Source organism: Parambassis ranga, chromosome 7 (genome assembly GCF_900634625.1).
Source record: "Parambassis ranga chromosome 7, fParRan2.1, whole genome shotgun sequence".
Lineage (NCBI taxonomy): Eukaryota > Metazoa > Chordata > Actinopteri > Ambassidae > Parambassis > Parambassis ranga.
In genome coordinates this window covers 11,155,934-11,173,151 of record NC_041028.1, presented here as the reverse complement: position 1 = coordinate 11,173,151, position 17,218 = coordinate 11,155,934, and the positions used below count along the sequence as shown (strand labels likewise).

General features: G+C 40.5%; 1 protein-coding gene across 10 annotated transcripts in view; it reads right to left on the bottom strand.

The window, feature by feature from the left end:
- The window catches only part of kif1b (kinesin family member 1B), a 48,658-nt gene extending 31,914 nt beyond the window's left edge, over positions 1 to 16,744 (bottom strand). For all 10 annotated transcript variants that reach the window (XM_028409038.1, XM_028409043.1, XM_028409040.1 and 7 more), the window contains exons 1-7: positions 16,445 to 16,744; positions 15,285 to 15,439; positions 2,355 to 2,431; positions 2,068 to 2,247; positions 1,434 to 1,502; positions 948 to 1,126; positions 260 to 371 (exon numbers count right to left, since the gene is read on the bottom strand). In XM_028409038.1, coding sequence (XP_028264839.1) covers positions 260 to 371; positions 948 to 1,126; positions 1,434 to 1,502; positions 2,068 to 2,247; positions 2,355 to 2,431; positions 15,285 to 15,390 — 723 coding nt within the window. In that variant the 5' untranslated portion in view covers positions 15,391 to 15,439; positions 16,445 to 16,744. The remainder of the gene's footprint in view (positions 1 to 259; positions 372 to 947; positions 1,127 to 1,433; positions 1,503 to 2,067; positions 2,248 to 2,354; positions 2,432 to 15,284; positions 15,440 to 16,444) is intronic.
- Positions 16,745 to 17,218: the final 474 nt, after the last annotated feature.

Genomic DNA, 17,218 nt, shown 5'->3' with positions numbered 1-17,218 from the left:
GTGTTTAAACACAATAGGCATTGTGTTTACAATAACACTGTGGCCTTTGTGTGCCCAGAATCAGAGGAAATGTTTAAAGTCAAATCTAAAATGGCTCTCTTTCTTTTTCTTCACCAGTGACTCAAAGAAGCACTGCACGCATCTAAGCTATAACCCAAGAAAGAAACTGAAAAATGAGAACAGACAGTATAAGGAAATGTAATAATTTAATTAAAAAAAGAAAAATCAGAAAGCAGCTGTGCTTATAGCTTGCTTTTACCTTTTCTGTGGAGAGATCCGTCTCACTGTCGTGTTTCTTCTGTGTGAAGACAATGGTGAAAACAGCATGGGATCTGCTGCTGGTCTCGTTCATGTTGGTGGCAGCCACAGTTCTGTAGGTCAGCACATATGTGCACAGTTATGAAAAGCCGAACAATATGAATGTAAAACATTTTTCAGAGAGGTTTTTATAATTTCTCTTTCTTGTAGAATTCAATGCTGAATTCTATTACTAAAGCTATCATTACTGGGCTTTACATCTATTAGAGTGAACTGACTAAGGGATTACTTTATCCAGCAGAGGTGGATAATACAGTGAGGACAGCATACACAAATACACAAGGCACACTTGGTGGGACAGTCATAGGGGAGATATAGGCTTTACTCGCCATGTTCTAGAAATAAGCCTTCTGAGTCAGCACAGAAAGATTAAGAGTTCCCTCCTCCCCGACACACACGAATACACATGCTCACATACATTATATACACTCAAATATATATGAGAAATAGTTGAAAAATCTTTATTACCTGCAATATGTATGACATAGTCAAAAAAAAAAAATCAAAGTAACGTGATCCTGAAACAAAAGGAACTCGTATCTGATCACCGATGAACTGGAATGACTGAGACTGAGACTGACTCTGCCTCATTCATATAATCACATTATGATCTGAGTGTTTTGACTCACCTGGCTTTGTTTCCTGCATCCATCAGGTCAGCGATGTCTGTGTAGGAGGTGACGGCAAGCTTGGACAGGTCCTCCACATAGGGACCAAGCAGCGGGTGTTCTCGAACTCGAAGGTTCCCTTTGTTCTTGGGATTGAGCAAATCTCGCACCCGCTCACAGTATATCTCCATGTAACTCACCTAAAGACAAAATTTCATGTTTTTTTAAGCACCAATAACAAAACTGTGGATACAATAAGACATTTAGCAACAAAATATTTTACATCGGATTCAAACACATTGTATTATGAGATTTGTATTTGTTTTCCAATCTGAGTAAAAGTGTAAAACGTAACACTGAAGAAAAGCATGTATCTTTGAAGCTTCGGCCACTATCTGATTGAGGTCTGACTAGTACCAGCTGCACACATCAGAAAAGGCTGGGAATGGATCATTAGAGAGCAGTGGTTAAAGGGGATTACAGATGCCAAGGGAGTCTGACACTCACTTCTACTGAATAGGAGAGCTCCTCTTTGTTGCTGTCCTCATTGATTTTTTCAAACAGATCTTCACATAGCTGGGAGTCAGAGAGAGAAGTCATTTTAGTGCACATTGACCACATGTGGAGAGGCAAAGGAGATAAACAGTAAAGAGATCCATGAACAAAAAATATTAATACAACATTCAAGTGAAACAATGTAAAAAGCGTAATAATGAACAGTTAATCGTTTAATTTGTGTGGAATTTAAGCTGTAATCGACAAAACCACACAAAGCAAGACAATAAACTAGTGCCTAATTTTAAGGGACAGAATGTCTGAATTTTTTTATTTAGATTTAATCTAAATGTAATTACTAGAAGATAAATTGTTACATTAGGAATGACAAATTCAAAACAGCTGAACTGAGGCACATAAAATGCAAAGCCATGGAGCTAACTCATTACTACCAAATGATCTCCTGCTGTCTCAACAGTTCATGGTATATTGATTTGTTTTTTTTTATTGTGACAAGAATGACTGCAGGCAGCTAGACCCTGACTGTTCATCAAAAAAGACAAAGAATAGTAAACAAGAGAAAGAGAGAGATAATTCTGTAATGCAGTGGTTTAAGGCTGTCTTAATCCAGTATTGTAAAACAAACCATGGGAATGATTCCTTCCTGTCCCTCCTCCTGCTTGCCCATCATAGTGTAGGATTTGCCAGCTCCTGTCTGGCCGTAAGCAAAGATGCAGACGTTATAGCCCTCAAAAGCGTGCTCCAGCATTTCCTTGCCGATGTCATTGTACACACGATTCTGTGATGCAAAGCAGGGGTCTTCAGGCTGTGGGAAAAAGAGAAACAATTTAAATTGTTTTAAAATTACATACAGTATTAATTTTTAATGTACAAATGTAGTGTAGCATAGTAATTTAATAAGTTAAAACTCACCGTGGTGTGTGACCAGTAGGAATAATCAAAACTGAAGGTCTTTGCTGGTTCCTTTGGGGCTTTGGGGTTTAAGATAGCTGTGGAGGGGACAAAAGCAGACATGTTGAGTACATGTGGCTGGAATGTGAATAACAGAGAACAAGTACCAATTTTCAATTTTAAAAGCTGTCTTCTTATCCTGCTGTTGCAGCCTCTTTGTTTTTTAATTTTGTTGGTGCTTGAAAATTCAACTGATGGACACCATCACTAATTACCTTCAGACTGAAAGATACAGAAATTTTTTTTGTGTTTTAACAAATAGTCATCGTCTCAAAATCCTGTTCCAAAACACAGCAGTGATATATTTGGAACTGAAAGTCACATGATAGTGACACATTATGAGACAACCACGACTGTTTCACTTCAGGTTTTACCCAATAGACCCTTTAAAAAAGTGTTTAATTCATCAAACCCACTGATAACAACACATTGTGATCATCAAAACAGAGATGTGTAACAACATTGCCTACTATAAGCACAACACTTGCTGTACCTGCAAAAAGTGTGTGATACAATATTTCCACACTCCAGCCATTCCCTGTGACCACACAGACATTTCTTAATCAAAAGGAATCTCTCATATATGTATGGTATGCCACCCCCCGGTACCCCTGGGACGAGTGTACTAGCTTTCACACCCTTCACTGGATATGTGACAGGGGGGAGAAGGATGCTATTTAACTTCAGGATATTTGTGGATAGACATATTCCTCTTCCTCAAATCCCCTCTTCAACAAACTGCACTCTGCTTGGCTGATGTTGAATTATGTCATGGCGAATGCAGAAAGTTTGCCTGGGCTAGGCAGACAAACACATACCTCTCCCATTAGAACTGAGGGGGAAGGGGGACAAAATGAGAAGCAGCTAACAAAAAAGGGTTTGAGGAACTGAAGAGCCTAGCAACAATCCAAACAGTTCAATAATAGAACGAAAGGTGGGACAAAAGGAAAAACTGCCTGCATCTTAGTAGGAACAAAACAGTCTCTGTCAGTATTATGAGAATGTTGACTCTTTCAAGTATACCTGCAGATCCACAAAGGCACAAAGCAGCAATTAGCTTTGTTACATGCAAATTCAGTGCCTCGCTAATGGATGAATTAAAGCCAGTTTTTGCTCCTTGACATGAGGGTGCTTGAGAGGCTTTTGCATCAAGATGTCGCCAGTAGAGTGCAAAGAGGATTGTAGCACACTTATCAATAATGCAGGAGATGAGGAGAGACAGGGATTGCATATCAGCCTCCATGGGTCACATGCTGACAGAAAAGCACAGCATGTCCTCAGAATGGTAACTGCTGCATGCTAAATATGTGATGATAAGCAACTGCTATTGCATTGAATGTCAGTGAACAGCAACCTTGCATGGGTAGAAAAATGTTTCTGTTTGTGCCACCTACAATCTTCAAACAGGTCAAGGTGCACACAGAGCAGCAACTTCCATATTGGGCACTGGAAGAGGATACAGCAAGTCAGGTGGCTAAATAAAGCCCAATTTCACCTTTGACATGCCTCCAAAGGGAAACTGGAGACAGGGCATGAAGAAATGAAGGGGGGTTTAGGTTACCAGTGCCCCTATTCCCCTTTCCTGGAACAATTTCCAGTGGCTATTAATGAGGAAGCACCCTAAACTCTAGTTCATTGAAGCTACTAAAGCAGTACAAACAGTTGCAGTGCCACATGTTGGGCTTTTGCACAGTGAGGTGTCCGTTACAGGCCAGAACAGGCTTTAAAGGGAATGACAGCTATGTTCTAACACATATCATGATGTAAACTTTCCAATCTCTGACCCTGTCAAATTCACCTGTTCTTTCATGAACTCTCTTTAGAGACCAGGATGGATTTTGTGGTGGAAAAAAGTAAGGAGCACAGAAGAGTGACGTGTTAAGTCCTTACTTCAAAACAGCTCCACTTCTAAAGGTGACTCATACTCGTGTGGCATGCTGGTCTCCTTTAATTGCCCACTCTATTGGTCTCACAACAGATAGGCTTCACTTATGCAGCCCTGCCAGTGCGTCACAATACAAATAGAGCTGTGACCGGTGTTTGCCTGCATACATATGTCTAGTCTAATTTATTATTTTTGTATTAAAAGAAGGAAGTGCACTTTCTACAGAAGATATTAACAGGGAATCACACAATGTATGGTAACTCAAACAATCCCAGGTGTCAATATGTAATTTCCCAGCTTTCTACAAATATTCCACCCAGTCACATCCTGAAGTTGAAATGGCAGACGCATTCTGCTGCCTCATAAACAGCGTCATCACTCTGTCTTTCTCAACCATGGCAACAGGTATAGGACTAGATTCTGGTTGCCATAACAACTTCAACTTGGCACAGAAGGGGAGGATGCGGCACACTGCGTTCTCTTTTCTCTCATCTCAAACACTGGCCTGACTGCTGCCTAAAAATTATATGAAGTTACTTAAAAATCAGGTTTATGGACAATTATAGTGATTTCCAAAGAGTAATTTCAAGATTCTAATCCTTTAAACGGACAGCTTGAATAGCTTTAGGATATGTAATCGAGACATTAAGCTACTTATCACGTCAGGCTACATAGGCAACTATGAAAAATAATTTTTAATGCACAAAAAACTTCAACAAATGTTTTAAATAGATAAAAAAGAGAAATTATGTACAAGCAAAAACATAGTTTGTTATATGTAATGTTCCTGTTGGCACACATGCACTTGCTGGCTGTATGCTGCAAACGGCTGTGATTAATTTACTGTATGTCAAATAGTAGAAGCATATATTACATAAACAGATAACATGCAAATCTGAGTGGAGGGACTATGGGGAAGACAATTCCTTCAAGACTGAGACATTTAGTCAGAATCCTATGCATACAGGACTATGAGGGCAGGACAATTCAGATGTTTGTTTTACCAAAATGCTACGGCTCCATATTTTCACTTGCTCTTCTGAAGAATATAATACTAATAGGATGCTGGCTCTCTACAGGAGCTCTCCATTTGAAGGCAGGGTGGATAAGAGTTAACTAACCACATCCTGCTATCCAAAGAACATTGCTCAGCTGGTTGTAGCTAGCAGACATTTTGTGTTCAACATGGGGTCCATATTATGACCAGCAAAGCAAAGACACCCCTCAGTAAATAGGCTGTGCAGTGATCTCTGAGCACCAGATGGGGACTACAAGCTAGCCCCTTTCACCTGAGACAAGCAGACAGAGTCTAAAATGGCTGCACATATCTGCCTTGCCTTTCCAGTAACCCTCTATTGACCTGCAAGCTGTTAGTTCAAGCTGATCGATGTCTGTCTAGGATCACAGCAAAGGTATAGAGGTACTGGAGAAAGTCATGTGCCTCGTTGAATAGAAAACAAATGGATGAACAAATAAAAAATGCAGATATTCAGTGAAAAAATATTGGTGTAGGATAACTAACACTAAATGTGCTTCTTTAAGTGAGACTGGGGAATTTTGACCCCAGGCTGTGTGTGCATATGTGCAGAAGTGTGATGTAATAGGTCACTCCTGAGTAGTATTATCATTGAATTCATTACACACATGCATTTTCACTATAAAAATGTTGGTCACACAGGCAGAGCTAAACAGCTCAAACCATGTGCACTTAACACAGGAAACAGCTGCCATCAACAACAACTAAACAACCACATTAAAAGAGAGTCTTCTCTTTTTATTAAATATTAGACTAAACTGAAAATGTACAATTTTGGTTATTGTTCCACTGACAGAGTGTCAGCCAGTAATTTCATATGGTAATGTAGAACATTTTGCAGATGAGCAATGCCACTCAAAGCCTCCCCCTGTGTGTAGTGATATTTGCCTGTGTGTCTTTTTACATGAGGGCTTCTTTTTCTTCCAGAGTGAATGACATACAGCAGCAATTGGACCATTGGCTCCTCCATTTAGGCAGATGTATGTACACAGAAACAGTTAATACAGAATTCTTAAGGACAAGGTAAAAACAATGATCATCTGAAAAGTAATGAGCTATGAACTTGGTTTATTTCTAGTACATTTTTAAAGATTTAAGGATTATGGAGGCCACTGTGCTCTTAGAAACATAAAGTGCAGCACAATTTTTTGTAACTTTGGCCAGATCTGTGCCTTGCCACAATTCTGTCTCTGAGCTCTTCAGGTAGTTCGTTTGACCTCATGATCCTCATTTGCTCTAACATGCACTGTGAGCTGTAAGGTCTTATATAGACAGGCGTGTGTCTTTCCTAATCAAGTCCAATCACTATCATTAAACACAGCTGGACTCAGATGAAGGTGTAGAACCATCTGAAGGATGATCAGAAGAAATGGACGCACCTGAGTTCAATATATGAGTGTCACAGCAAAGGCTCTGAATACTTAGGACCATGTCAGACTTCAGGTTTTTCTTTAATAAATCTGCAACAATGTCAACAATTCTGTGTTTTTCTGTCAATATGGGGTGCTGTGTGTACATTATTGAAGAAAACATGAACTTAAATGATTTTAGCAAATGGCTGGAATATAACAAAGAGAGAAAAATTTAATATCTGGATACTTTCCGTACCCACTGTACATAGCCTAGTTTGTCATATCAGCAGGTGAGGAAAGTTGACAGAGAAAAGGTTGAACAAAGCAAACTTTCTCACAGGAAGATCACAGGTACTCTGATAATACTGCAAGACTTCATTGCTGGATTAATATTTTTGGCATGTCCTGTCCTATCACATCAAAAAGAAAGTCAATGCCATCAAAACTAAGTAGGAAGGAGTCTGAATGGGGTACATGCTGAGGTGGCCACAGAAACGCTCTCTAAGTTGTATCCAGTGTCTGTGAAGGAGTGTGTGTATGCATGTGTGTGTGTGTATGTGTGATGGTTTGGTTTCCAGGGCTGCAGCACAGGTGATAGAGCTGGCACTGGATGTAGCTCAAAGCTGCAGGCTAAAAGTAGTGTCTGAGCACTGCTGTGCACATATGACAAACAGCTGAGCTTGTCACAGCCACAACACAGGATATACAACATCTCCAAAACAGAAATTGTGGTATCTTGATTACCCCCTTGGATACGGTGCACTTTCACATGATCAGGCAGATACCATGTGGCCTTTAATTAAAATATATGCACACAGCAATTCAATATTCCTGTATTAAGTATCTCTGCCAAAGACACTGGAACTTTCCAGACAGGAAGATGAGTTTGTCTAGCCAGGGGACATGACCCTTCAACAAAATACTGCCATCATTAACTCGGACAAACTACCAACATCCCATTTTTTATTTTCTTAGACAATCCTCTATATAATGAAACTGTAAAGAAAGGTGCTAACAGAGCCGCCGTTTCTACTCAGAAGGCTGATCACGTCATTTCTCTCTTCCTACTGGGAGAGAGAAGAAGGGGGAAAAAAGCACAGGAAAACACCATAACAAAGCACTGAATGCAGGGTATTGCAGTTGAAACAGAGCCTGCAAAACACATTAGGTAATCTGTTATGACAAGGCTTTATGTGCCCAGTCCCCTGTATCACAATGACCCTTTTCACACTGCTTTACCCCCCTCTCCTTTTTAGAAAAAAAAGAAGGCCAACGCATTGGAGAAAAAAAGAAACTTTAAATGTTTTTGTTGGGAAGTGACTGAAGTCAACCAAATGTATAAAACAATAGGACTGGGTGTTCTATATGTTCATTACACCACAGTTACAGAAATGAAAAAACAAGTACTGTTGTTGAGGTATACTGATTTTTCTAATTTGCAATTTTCATTTAGTAACGATTTCTCAACACTCAAAAGTAAAGTTTTTTCTTGTTGTGATATATAAAAAAATACATAGACACCTTAATGAGTGTTGTTTCAGAAATCTGGGTCACTACTTTTATATTATATTATATGCTACTTATATTTACATACATATATACAGAATGACTATAGGTGGGGTTGTCTGTTTAGAAAGTAGTGTGAGAGAGGGTGCACTGCTGGCCTATGTGCCAGCTGTTCCAGCTCTGACTACTGTCTATTTATACAGCAGCAGATGGCTGTTAGTGCTTTGCATGCCGACAGACTGTCAGTGACAGGAAGGAATGGACAGATTTCAGCCGCCCAACCTTTCCGCTGAACTCGTAGCCAAACCATACATTGCTCCCAGCCCACAGACACAGATAGCTGGCTAGTGCTGCTGCTATTAGCAGTGCATAGGACTGGCTCACTGAGTTCAGGATAACAGAGGCTAAAGAGAGGTTTCTAGAAACCACCACACAAAAAAACATGCAAAGCCAGCAGAACTCCATTCAGAAGTTAAACAAACACAGAACTGCAACAAAGAGACAGCAACACCAGACAGCCCCTCAGGTGATGACATGGGAGTTAAAGGCACCCAACACTGGGACGAGATCAGAGCTGCAAGCCTGCAATTTAATCCTTGTGAGCATGCCTAAATTATGGACACACCACCAGCTTATCTAATGAACATATTTGTTATCATTTGTTCAATGTTGATTTTAACACAACTGTTCAAGATCCTTAGGGTTTTCAGCAATTTGCACAGCTCAAAGAATGAATGCGTCTCATGGAATAGGCCCAAGGAGTTTTTCTCCTCTGTGCAGGTGCTGCTTCCAAGGTCAGAGGTCCCTCTCCACACATCTTGTGTCATTAAAAGGCGTAGTAATGCCACCTCAGCTAAGCATGAGTCCAATATATTCCATTTTAAAAATAGTACTTAGTGTATTGACTGCTCAAAAAACTGCTGTCTTGTAATCAGTTTTAAGGATGCAGCTGTGCATCAAAATTACAACAAATTTTAGATCCAGTTATTTTAAGATTATTTTAAAAATTCTGTATCACAAGAGATACAGAGATCCTACTGATTTTAACTCACAATCTTTAACTTTAAAACTGCCTTGCCCAAAAAAAGTGTTCCAAATATATATATCAATGCTAGCTGTCAATGAAGTTATGGAAAAGGCTGTGATGAGTATGTGAATATGTAATATAAACTAACACAGTTGTTAAATCTTGAAACATTATTGAACAGTCCCTCACATTTGCCTTACAGCAGGCAGACCAGGCTGTAAGGGCAAGAGAAATACAGAGGCCCTTACATTCACTGACAATAACACGCGCCCATTTTACAGAGCAGTGACCTGGATTTCCTCAACTAGCCTGCACTCAGCAACCAAAGTCTCACATTAAATGCATTCTGGCTTTATGTAAGCATCATGACATCATGAACACAGAACACACACACATCATCAATAGCCAACTGTTTTGCAATGCAAGTAGTATTTAATTGTAAGCACTCACTGATGCCTCATGCTGATGTCAGATGACCGACACCTGTCATCCAAGTTTTTTACTGTGGTGAACGGAAATGATTGAAATGATGATGCTTTAATTGGCTGCACCACAATCAAATAGCCACATAGGATGGATCCATTTTCCAGTATGGTAGTTTGGTTACCTCTCCTGTCTTATTAATTAGTAGACCCCCCCCAACCCCCCACCAAATGTCTTACTCATGAATTATACAAAGTGAGGATCATGCCCACCAACAAGCTACCCGTGCCTGGACTGCAAAGCTCTCAGGTTTGCCAGTGAATTCAGCCCTCAGACTGGGGGTGGAAACAAACAATACAGTCTGGAAAGAGAGCTGTGTCGGTGAGGGCACAAAAAACTTAAAACGCATTCACTCTCTTGAATGTGGGAAAGACCAGCCATAGAGTAGGCATGAGAACAAGCCAGGAGTGTCATACCATTAAAACAAACATGCCATTATCTGCTTTTCTCCCTTCCTTTCATCATCAAGCCAGGGAAGAATAGTGTTGGGTTGCAGGCTTCTGACTGTGATGAAAAATCTAGGTTCATCAAATCTATATGAGTTTTCTTCAGTAAGACAGATTCACGGTGGCTGCAAAGAAACAGGCACTTCAATGCAAAAGTTGTCATGTTTACATTTTTTTGTCATTAACTACCAGCAGGGAGACAGGTCCAAACATATAGCCAGAGTAAAGAACGACCTTCATTGATAAGAACAAGATAACATGGCCTCCACAGAGCCCTGATCTCATCTTTACTGAATCATACTGAAGGGCAAAAGCAACAGAATAAAAGTTCCTTAAATTCTATTTTAAATAAATAAATAAAAAAGACTCAAGTACTTTAAATATTATCATCTACAAATACTCTTAATATATTTGCATTTTCTTGTTTTAGCTCAGCTGCATATACCTAATGTATTTGTTAGCCTTAACTATGAATGGCTATGAATGGCTATCATCCTTAGCTGAATGACTATGTGATGCTGCATCACGCTGTTCAACACGTGAACAGTCCTCGTGCATGACTTTCACTGTCTCTGCTGCTGTTCCTGCATTTACATTCCCCTCCCCCTCTCAAGTCAGCTCCTCTGATATCCCATATTTTCTGCAAAAGGCTCACACAGTTTGCCCAATCACAGGCTAGAACAAAGGGTGAACTGAAAGCAATGAGGTGAACAGAAATAATAAGTATTATTACTGCAGATCAGCTTGTAGTAAGACCCTGTGCAAAAACATTTGTCCAAAGATCTACATGACACAATCTCATAAGATCATGTGGCATACAACTGCTCATAGTAAGGCTGCAAAACTTGGTAATACTGATTTTCAAGTGCTTTTCCATATTAACTGGAATCAACCACCAAATTCACCATCATCAATTATACAGCTTGAGAGTAACACCAGCGAACTATGGTGCCTTCTTCCATGTTTGATGTCTAAAATCTGCAGGGTGCAGTTTGACAAATAAGCTGCCTGGGTTATTAATGCAGCAGAAATTGGTTGTGTGTAAGGGTCACAAAAGTAGAAGCAATAACAAGTAGCTATATCAGCTATGAAGCTGAAACCCCTTTATTATGAGAAGGCATTTACCACTTTCCCCTTCTGACCTCTGCCACATCAAGTACATTCCAGCATTCAGCCCATCCCTTCTGTGTAATGCAATGGTGTGGTTTATAATTATCATTTCAAAACACTTATTAGTAAAAACTGATTTGGTGCTAATGTGAAGAACCACCACAGCTTGGTGGAATTTTACCAACACAAACTGTAAATCTTGACCTAAAGCCGAAGGCAAATGTTGCAAACCAGAGCCCATGATGTTATGAGAAAGAAAAGAATAAAAAGAAGAGAAGACTTTTATTGATGTATTCACTCAGTCAAAATATGACTATAAAGCACTAAAGGTGTTTGGTTTGTCCATAAGTTTAGGAGCTGGTGATAATACCCGAGAAAAATGTAAACAAAACTTATAAAAGAAACAACTCTCTTTGGTTGTAGCTCCAAATGTCTCATGAATGTTCATTAAATAAGTAAAACACACCCATCCATCATCTTAAATTATACATTTACTCACAGAACCTGCTAAAGTAATGTTGTCTTTGAATAAACTAGGCTACGTCCAATCAAGCCCCACAATGCAGCCTGCCAATTACCGGTACACTGTATAGTATGAACAAATATGTTCATACTACGTACTATATATAAAATGTGGGAATTAGTTGGAGAACTTGAGTGACTAAAAACAAATCATTCAGTCTGCATATCTTAAAAGGTTAACACTACCAAACTGTTCCCACACTTATCATTATACTCTCTGTCACTTTCAATTATACAGCTGTTAAGGTACATTTAAAGACATGTGGGCAAACTGCACAAGATGCATTTGTGTCACATGCCTGACAGTCCAGTGAGCAAAAGCTCCTAATAGACACAGATACAGGCCTGTCTACCATCCTCATTGGGTCAATCTGGTGTGTGTGAGTCTGCTTTGTAAGTAGTGCGTGTAGTCAAATGTGTGTCACACTGATGAGAAGAGTAACACCCTGAGTGGCTGGGTATGTGGACACCTACAGGGGTAATGGGGATTACACCAGCAGGGCGTGGCAACCTGAGGTAGGCCAGCGGATTATATTGGCCCTAATCAGGCCAATCGCTCCTGTCTGCATGATCTGGATGAGGCATGGTCATCCTGCTGAGCCTTGGTAAACCTTGGTTCAGTAGGATGACCATGCCTCATCCAGATCGTGCTTCCCATCAAACTCCCCACAGTGTTCTGTTCAGTGAGCACAATGTATTCCAACCATCTGCTGTGCTGATGGCCTCCTCTTATGTGTAACTGACACTGGAACTCCTGAAGGGTTTTTGTAAGGTCATCATCCACTTAGCTCAATCTGAGAGTACACTCTGCAGAATTGTATCTGAAAGGTGAAGGTTTAATTGATGTGGTGACCTTCTGTTTGCTTCATAAATTCATTATTAGATTTATTCTTAGCTCAGAGGAGAATATGGTAAAACACTCAGAGAATGGTAAAGGTGTTGAAAAGACACACCATTCTAACACATGTAATACAACAGAGGGTGTATCTGTTATACATTTATTATAATGTATAATGTGGGCACAACACATGTTACATAAGAAGACAGAGACAATGTGAAGAACGCATCAGGGTTCATGTGTAAGCAGGCTTTAGATGTATTGGAGTTATATCAATGCTACAAGCCATCACATCACCTATTTATATTTGCTTTAGCACTGGTATATTAAAGAGCCTCAACTGAAAGAGGCCTTTTCTTATTGCCAGCTTGCCCGCACAGGCCATGGGCACGTTTCCAGCCCACTGGATAATCAATTTGCTGCCCCTCTGTCTGCACCCTATCCTTCACAGCCCTCTATGCATGTTGAAAACGGGAGAAGGAGAGGACGATAGGGAGCACATCCTGCTAGAATCCCCAAGCTTTGTATTTAGCTATGCTGTTGACACATGCACACAGACGGACAAATATGCCCTTGAGCAGGACAAAACCATGCGGGAAGTGTCATGGCCTCATGCACACATCTGCCAGACACCTACTAGCTGACCAAGCAACTCTACAAAACATCCCATTTCCATCCGGCAGCTTTCAGCCCTATTTAACTGCAAGCAATACTAGTATAACCCTTGAAACAAATGCGAATACTGTGTCCCACCTGTGATGAGTATGTTCGTTTGGTTTGATTAAAAATACATAATTTTTTAGCAATTGTAAAAAAAAATTGAGCAGATTCTGAATATTTGTCACGGCATGTCACTTAAACCTTAACATGCTGTGTGAGTTAACATTTCCCAGATGTGAAAACTAACCCTGCTAGCATGCTGTAGCTGATGGCACAACTGGTGCACTGCAAAAACTTTCCAGGTAGAGCTTGTGCACAAGAATTTATTACGTAGTATGTAGATGTAGTAAGTAGACATATATTGGCTTCTGTAAAAACAGATCGATTCACAGTGTGTACCAAATCATGGAAAGGTCACAACAAACCAAACACCACAGCTAAAACGGTTCGGAATGACTATGCATTCTAAGACTACACATTAAAGTTGAAGGTGTGGCAAAAATCCAGTGATCACAGCTAGAGGTCAGAATTTTGAGATGTGTGTCAAAAAATCTCAGTTGCATGAACCTGTGCATGTCTGAGCCACTAGGTAATGTTCAACCTATCAGCATTTTAATAAGACAACATTCTCAGCATACCATCTGCAATGAGGTTCTGATGAAGGAAGAGTATGGCCGGCTGCCAGCCTCCTTTTCTGCTCTGCAATCTGCCCATGTGATTGGAGGTAGAGTAGGCAGTACTGCAGCCTACTCCTCTCCCTTGCTCACACACTGAATGACTAACCCCCCAAAACACTGCATATTACACTGCAGTTCTGCTACAAACCACAAGTCACCCTCCAGCTCCTTCCAGTGACATTGCTATAATGTAAACCCAGGGATATGAAGTAAAAATACGAGGGATTTGACACAAAGCTCCTCTTTGGTAGAGTTTGAGAGATAAAGGACAAGTGAGCCATAACTGGTAGGGGCACTTGATCTTATGGAAGATTCATATAGGCTTAGTCTAATGAAGCAGACAAGACTGACAGACAAAACCCTGGAATAAAAAACACAGGCTTCTGGCAGAACAGGTTTCTGCTGTCACATGCTGCCTCATTACTGGGTCATTATATGTTCCATGTAAATGTCAAGGATACTGTGTTCATCAGCCAGCTGAAATGGGACATTGGGAACCATCACAAGTAAGGAGGCAGCTAGCTCTTCGCAGTGCCTGATGACTCACAGTCACAAGTAAGCAGGTTAAATCACATGAATACAAACCATTCAGGTCCTCTCTTGCTCTGCTATTATTTGTATTCACAGATTCCATACAGTGCTTCAAAGTCAAATAGGGCACCGTCACATATTCAACCAGACGAGTTCAATGTGTTTATGTAAAACCATGTGATGGTTTAACAGCAACATTTTCAACAACTATGAAACAAATATGAAACAGCTGTGCCTCCCTGAAAACTCGAGCTAACATGTCTACACATCATCATCTTAGTCTCATATGATCTGACAACATACAAGAACCTTTCAGTCATCCTTTGTCACAGGTATTTATCTGGTAAATGATTAACTTCTGTTTACAACATTTTAAATGTCTGTAACAAGCTCTTTGCAAACTGTTTGTGTACACTCAGAGATAACAAACTACAAAGCAACAACGACAATCATTATAAACCACTGACTGTGTGATAAAGCCCTGATGAATTTGGGGCACAGGCAGGCCAGGCCATGCGACGACCCCTGCGTCTCCCAGCATGCACCAGCTAAGCGTTTCTCACACAGAGACTCCTCAGGCATGCAGGGCCCTTCAGAGGAGGAGGAATTTCTCTCTGTAAGCCTTTTATTCTCTTTCAGGCTGTTTGTCCCAACCGTCCACTATTCAGTTTGCTCATTCTACTGTTCTTTGCTAAGACCCCTAAAGGAAGACCACGTGGGACCATGTGTGCTACATCAAACTTCCCTTAGCAGAGAGACCTAGATATATTCAAAACATAAAGGTTTGGTTTGTGTGTGCATGCGAGTCGGACACTTACTTGTAGTGTTGCCTTGCATCTGTATGATACATTTTGATTCCTTGCTCATCTCCCTGGAGTTGAAGGGCCGAACTCGGACAGCCACTTTTACAGATGCCCCAGACATGTTTGTGGTTTAGGGCTGTCCTCCAAGTAAGATTCCTTGTATATCGCTCCTACGGAAAACACAGGGGAAAATGTACACATCTGCTTAGTAGCTGACATCCTGCCAACCTACAACAAATATGGCCGACCAATGCCACTGAAGCACTTTAATATTTTGTAAACAGCAGACTTTCAAACATTTAACAATCAAATACAAATACAATGTGTTGCATTTAATTCATAAATTCAAACGTATATGCGAGATATGCTTTAGTGTAACACAACTTATAAATGTGGCATATAACATATGTCTTCCATACATAACACAATGTTTACCTAGATTACAACAGAATGATCAGTTTTAAGCCATACATTCCGCCTTCAGTGACTCCAAAGCCTAAATATCTCGTGTTTTTTCCACGTCCTTGCAGTCAGCCATACTTGCTGAAGCATACGCCCATGAAATTCTATCTACCCTATTTGGTGCGGGCCACAGTTGGACAGCAAGCCGGGCCTGTCTGCTCCATCTTTCCGCGCAAATAGCGGCTTCATTTTTTTTAACGTTAAATTCGCCGATGTTAGGAAGTAGGCTAATCCTCGGCCGCTGCATGTTGTGGAATAGTGCAGGGAGGAGTTACATGCTTATTTTAGCCGACTGGACACATTGTTCACATTTGGCCTGTACGGTGAGATTTAAAGCATTTGCTATTAAAAACACTAAAAAACCTGCCATGTTTCAAACGCCAGCTGTTTTATTTTTAATTGTAAGCTAGCTTTAAGCCATGATATGTTAGCAGCTGTGACTTCAGTATCTCTGGCAGGAGACGGAACTGTCCTCAACACTCTGACGGGAAACAGCTATCAAATCTAAACAAACGATGTGGTCGTAAACGAATGTGTGTTGCTAATATGAATATAAAGGTGTTATCGGAACCATTGCGATGTAAAGGTCCGCTGTGAATGCTAAGGTTGGTTAAAGCGGACAACTGCACACAAACCATGTACATTTGAAATTCATCCGTAATAACAACAGCGGGCGAAACGATTGATTAAAATACAGATTTTTTTCTACTTACGTTTGGAGAGTTTCACCAAGACAACACCAACACCACACGGGTAGTGGCCAGAACTACGTTAGCTAACGGGGCGTTAAAATGTGTTGTTTTTTAGCAGAATCTGCGCGCACGAAAACTGCTATAAAGTCCACTTCCGTGAAAAACACCCATTATAACAGTATCCTCCGACGGATAAGATTAGTGATAGGAAATGGCGACTCCTTTGACCGGTTTATTTTTCCGTGGAGATAAAAAGCGGACGTCTATCTGCACACAAGCGAAAAGAATTGATAGATCGCCTTGATTTACCGAAGAGATTACGTCAACTGCCTCTCAGCATACTGACGGAAAGGCTGGCGGACCAATGGACGAAGAGCTGTGCATGACTAATGCTGCGAGCAGCCAATGGCGAGCCTCGAAATCAGAAGTAAAACGAGTGGGCAAGGCCTCTGCCGTTTTTTTCTACCGTGACGCCACACTGCAGGATTTCTACCCACCGCTCCCGCACCGCTGTCAACGCAAAACACTGGGTCATCACAAACAGCGCCGTCTAGCGGGAAACAGAGCGTGTTTCTTCTCAGTGCCTCTTACTAAATAAACCTTTTAAAATGAACACACACCCATTTGGTCAGGCTATAAATAATACATATTTATCTTCTAAAATACAAAATTAAATCTTTCTTTTTTTGCCAGTAGAATTCAACACATTTTAATTTTTATTCCTAATAAACTTGCAGAAGTCTTACAAATAAGCATGGCACAGATGCCAAGTTTAATCCATTAGTTCCAAATGAG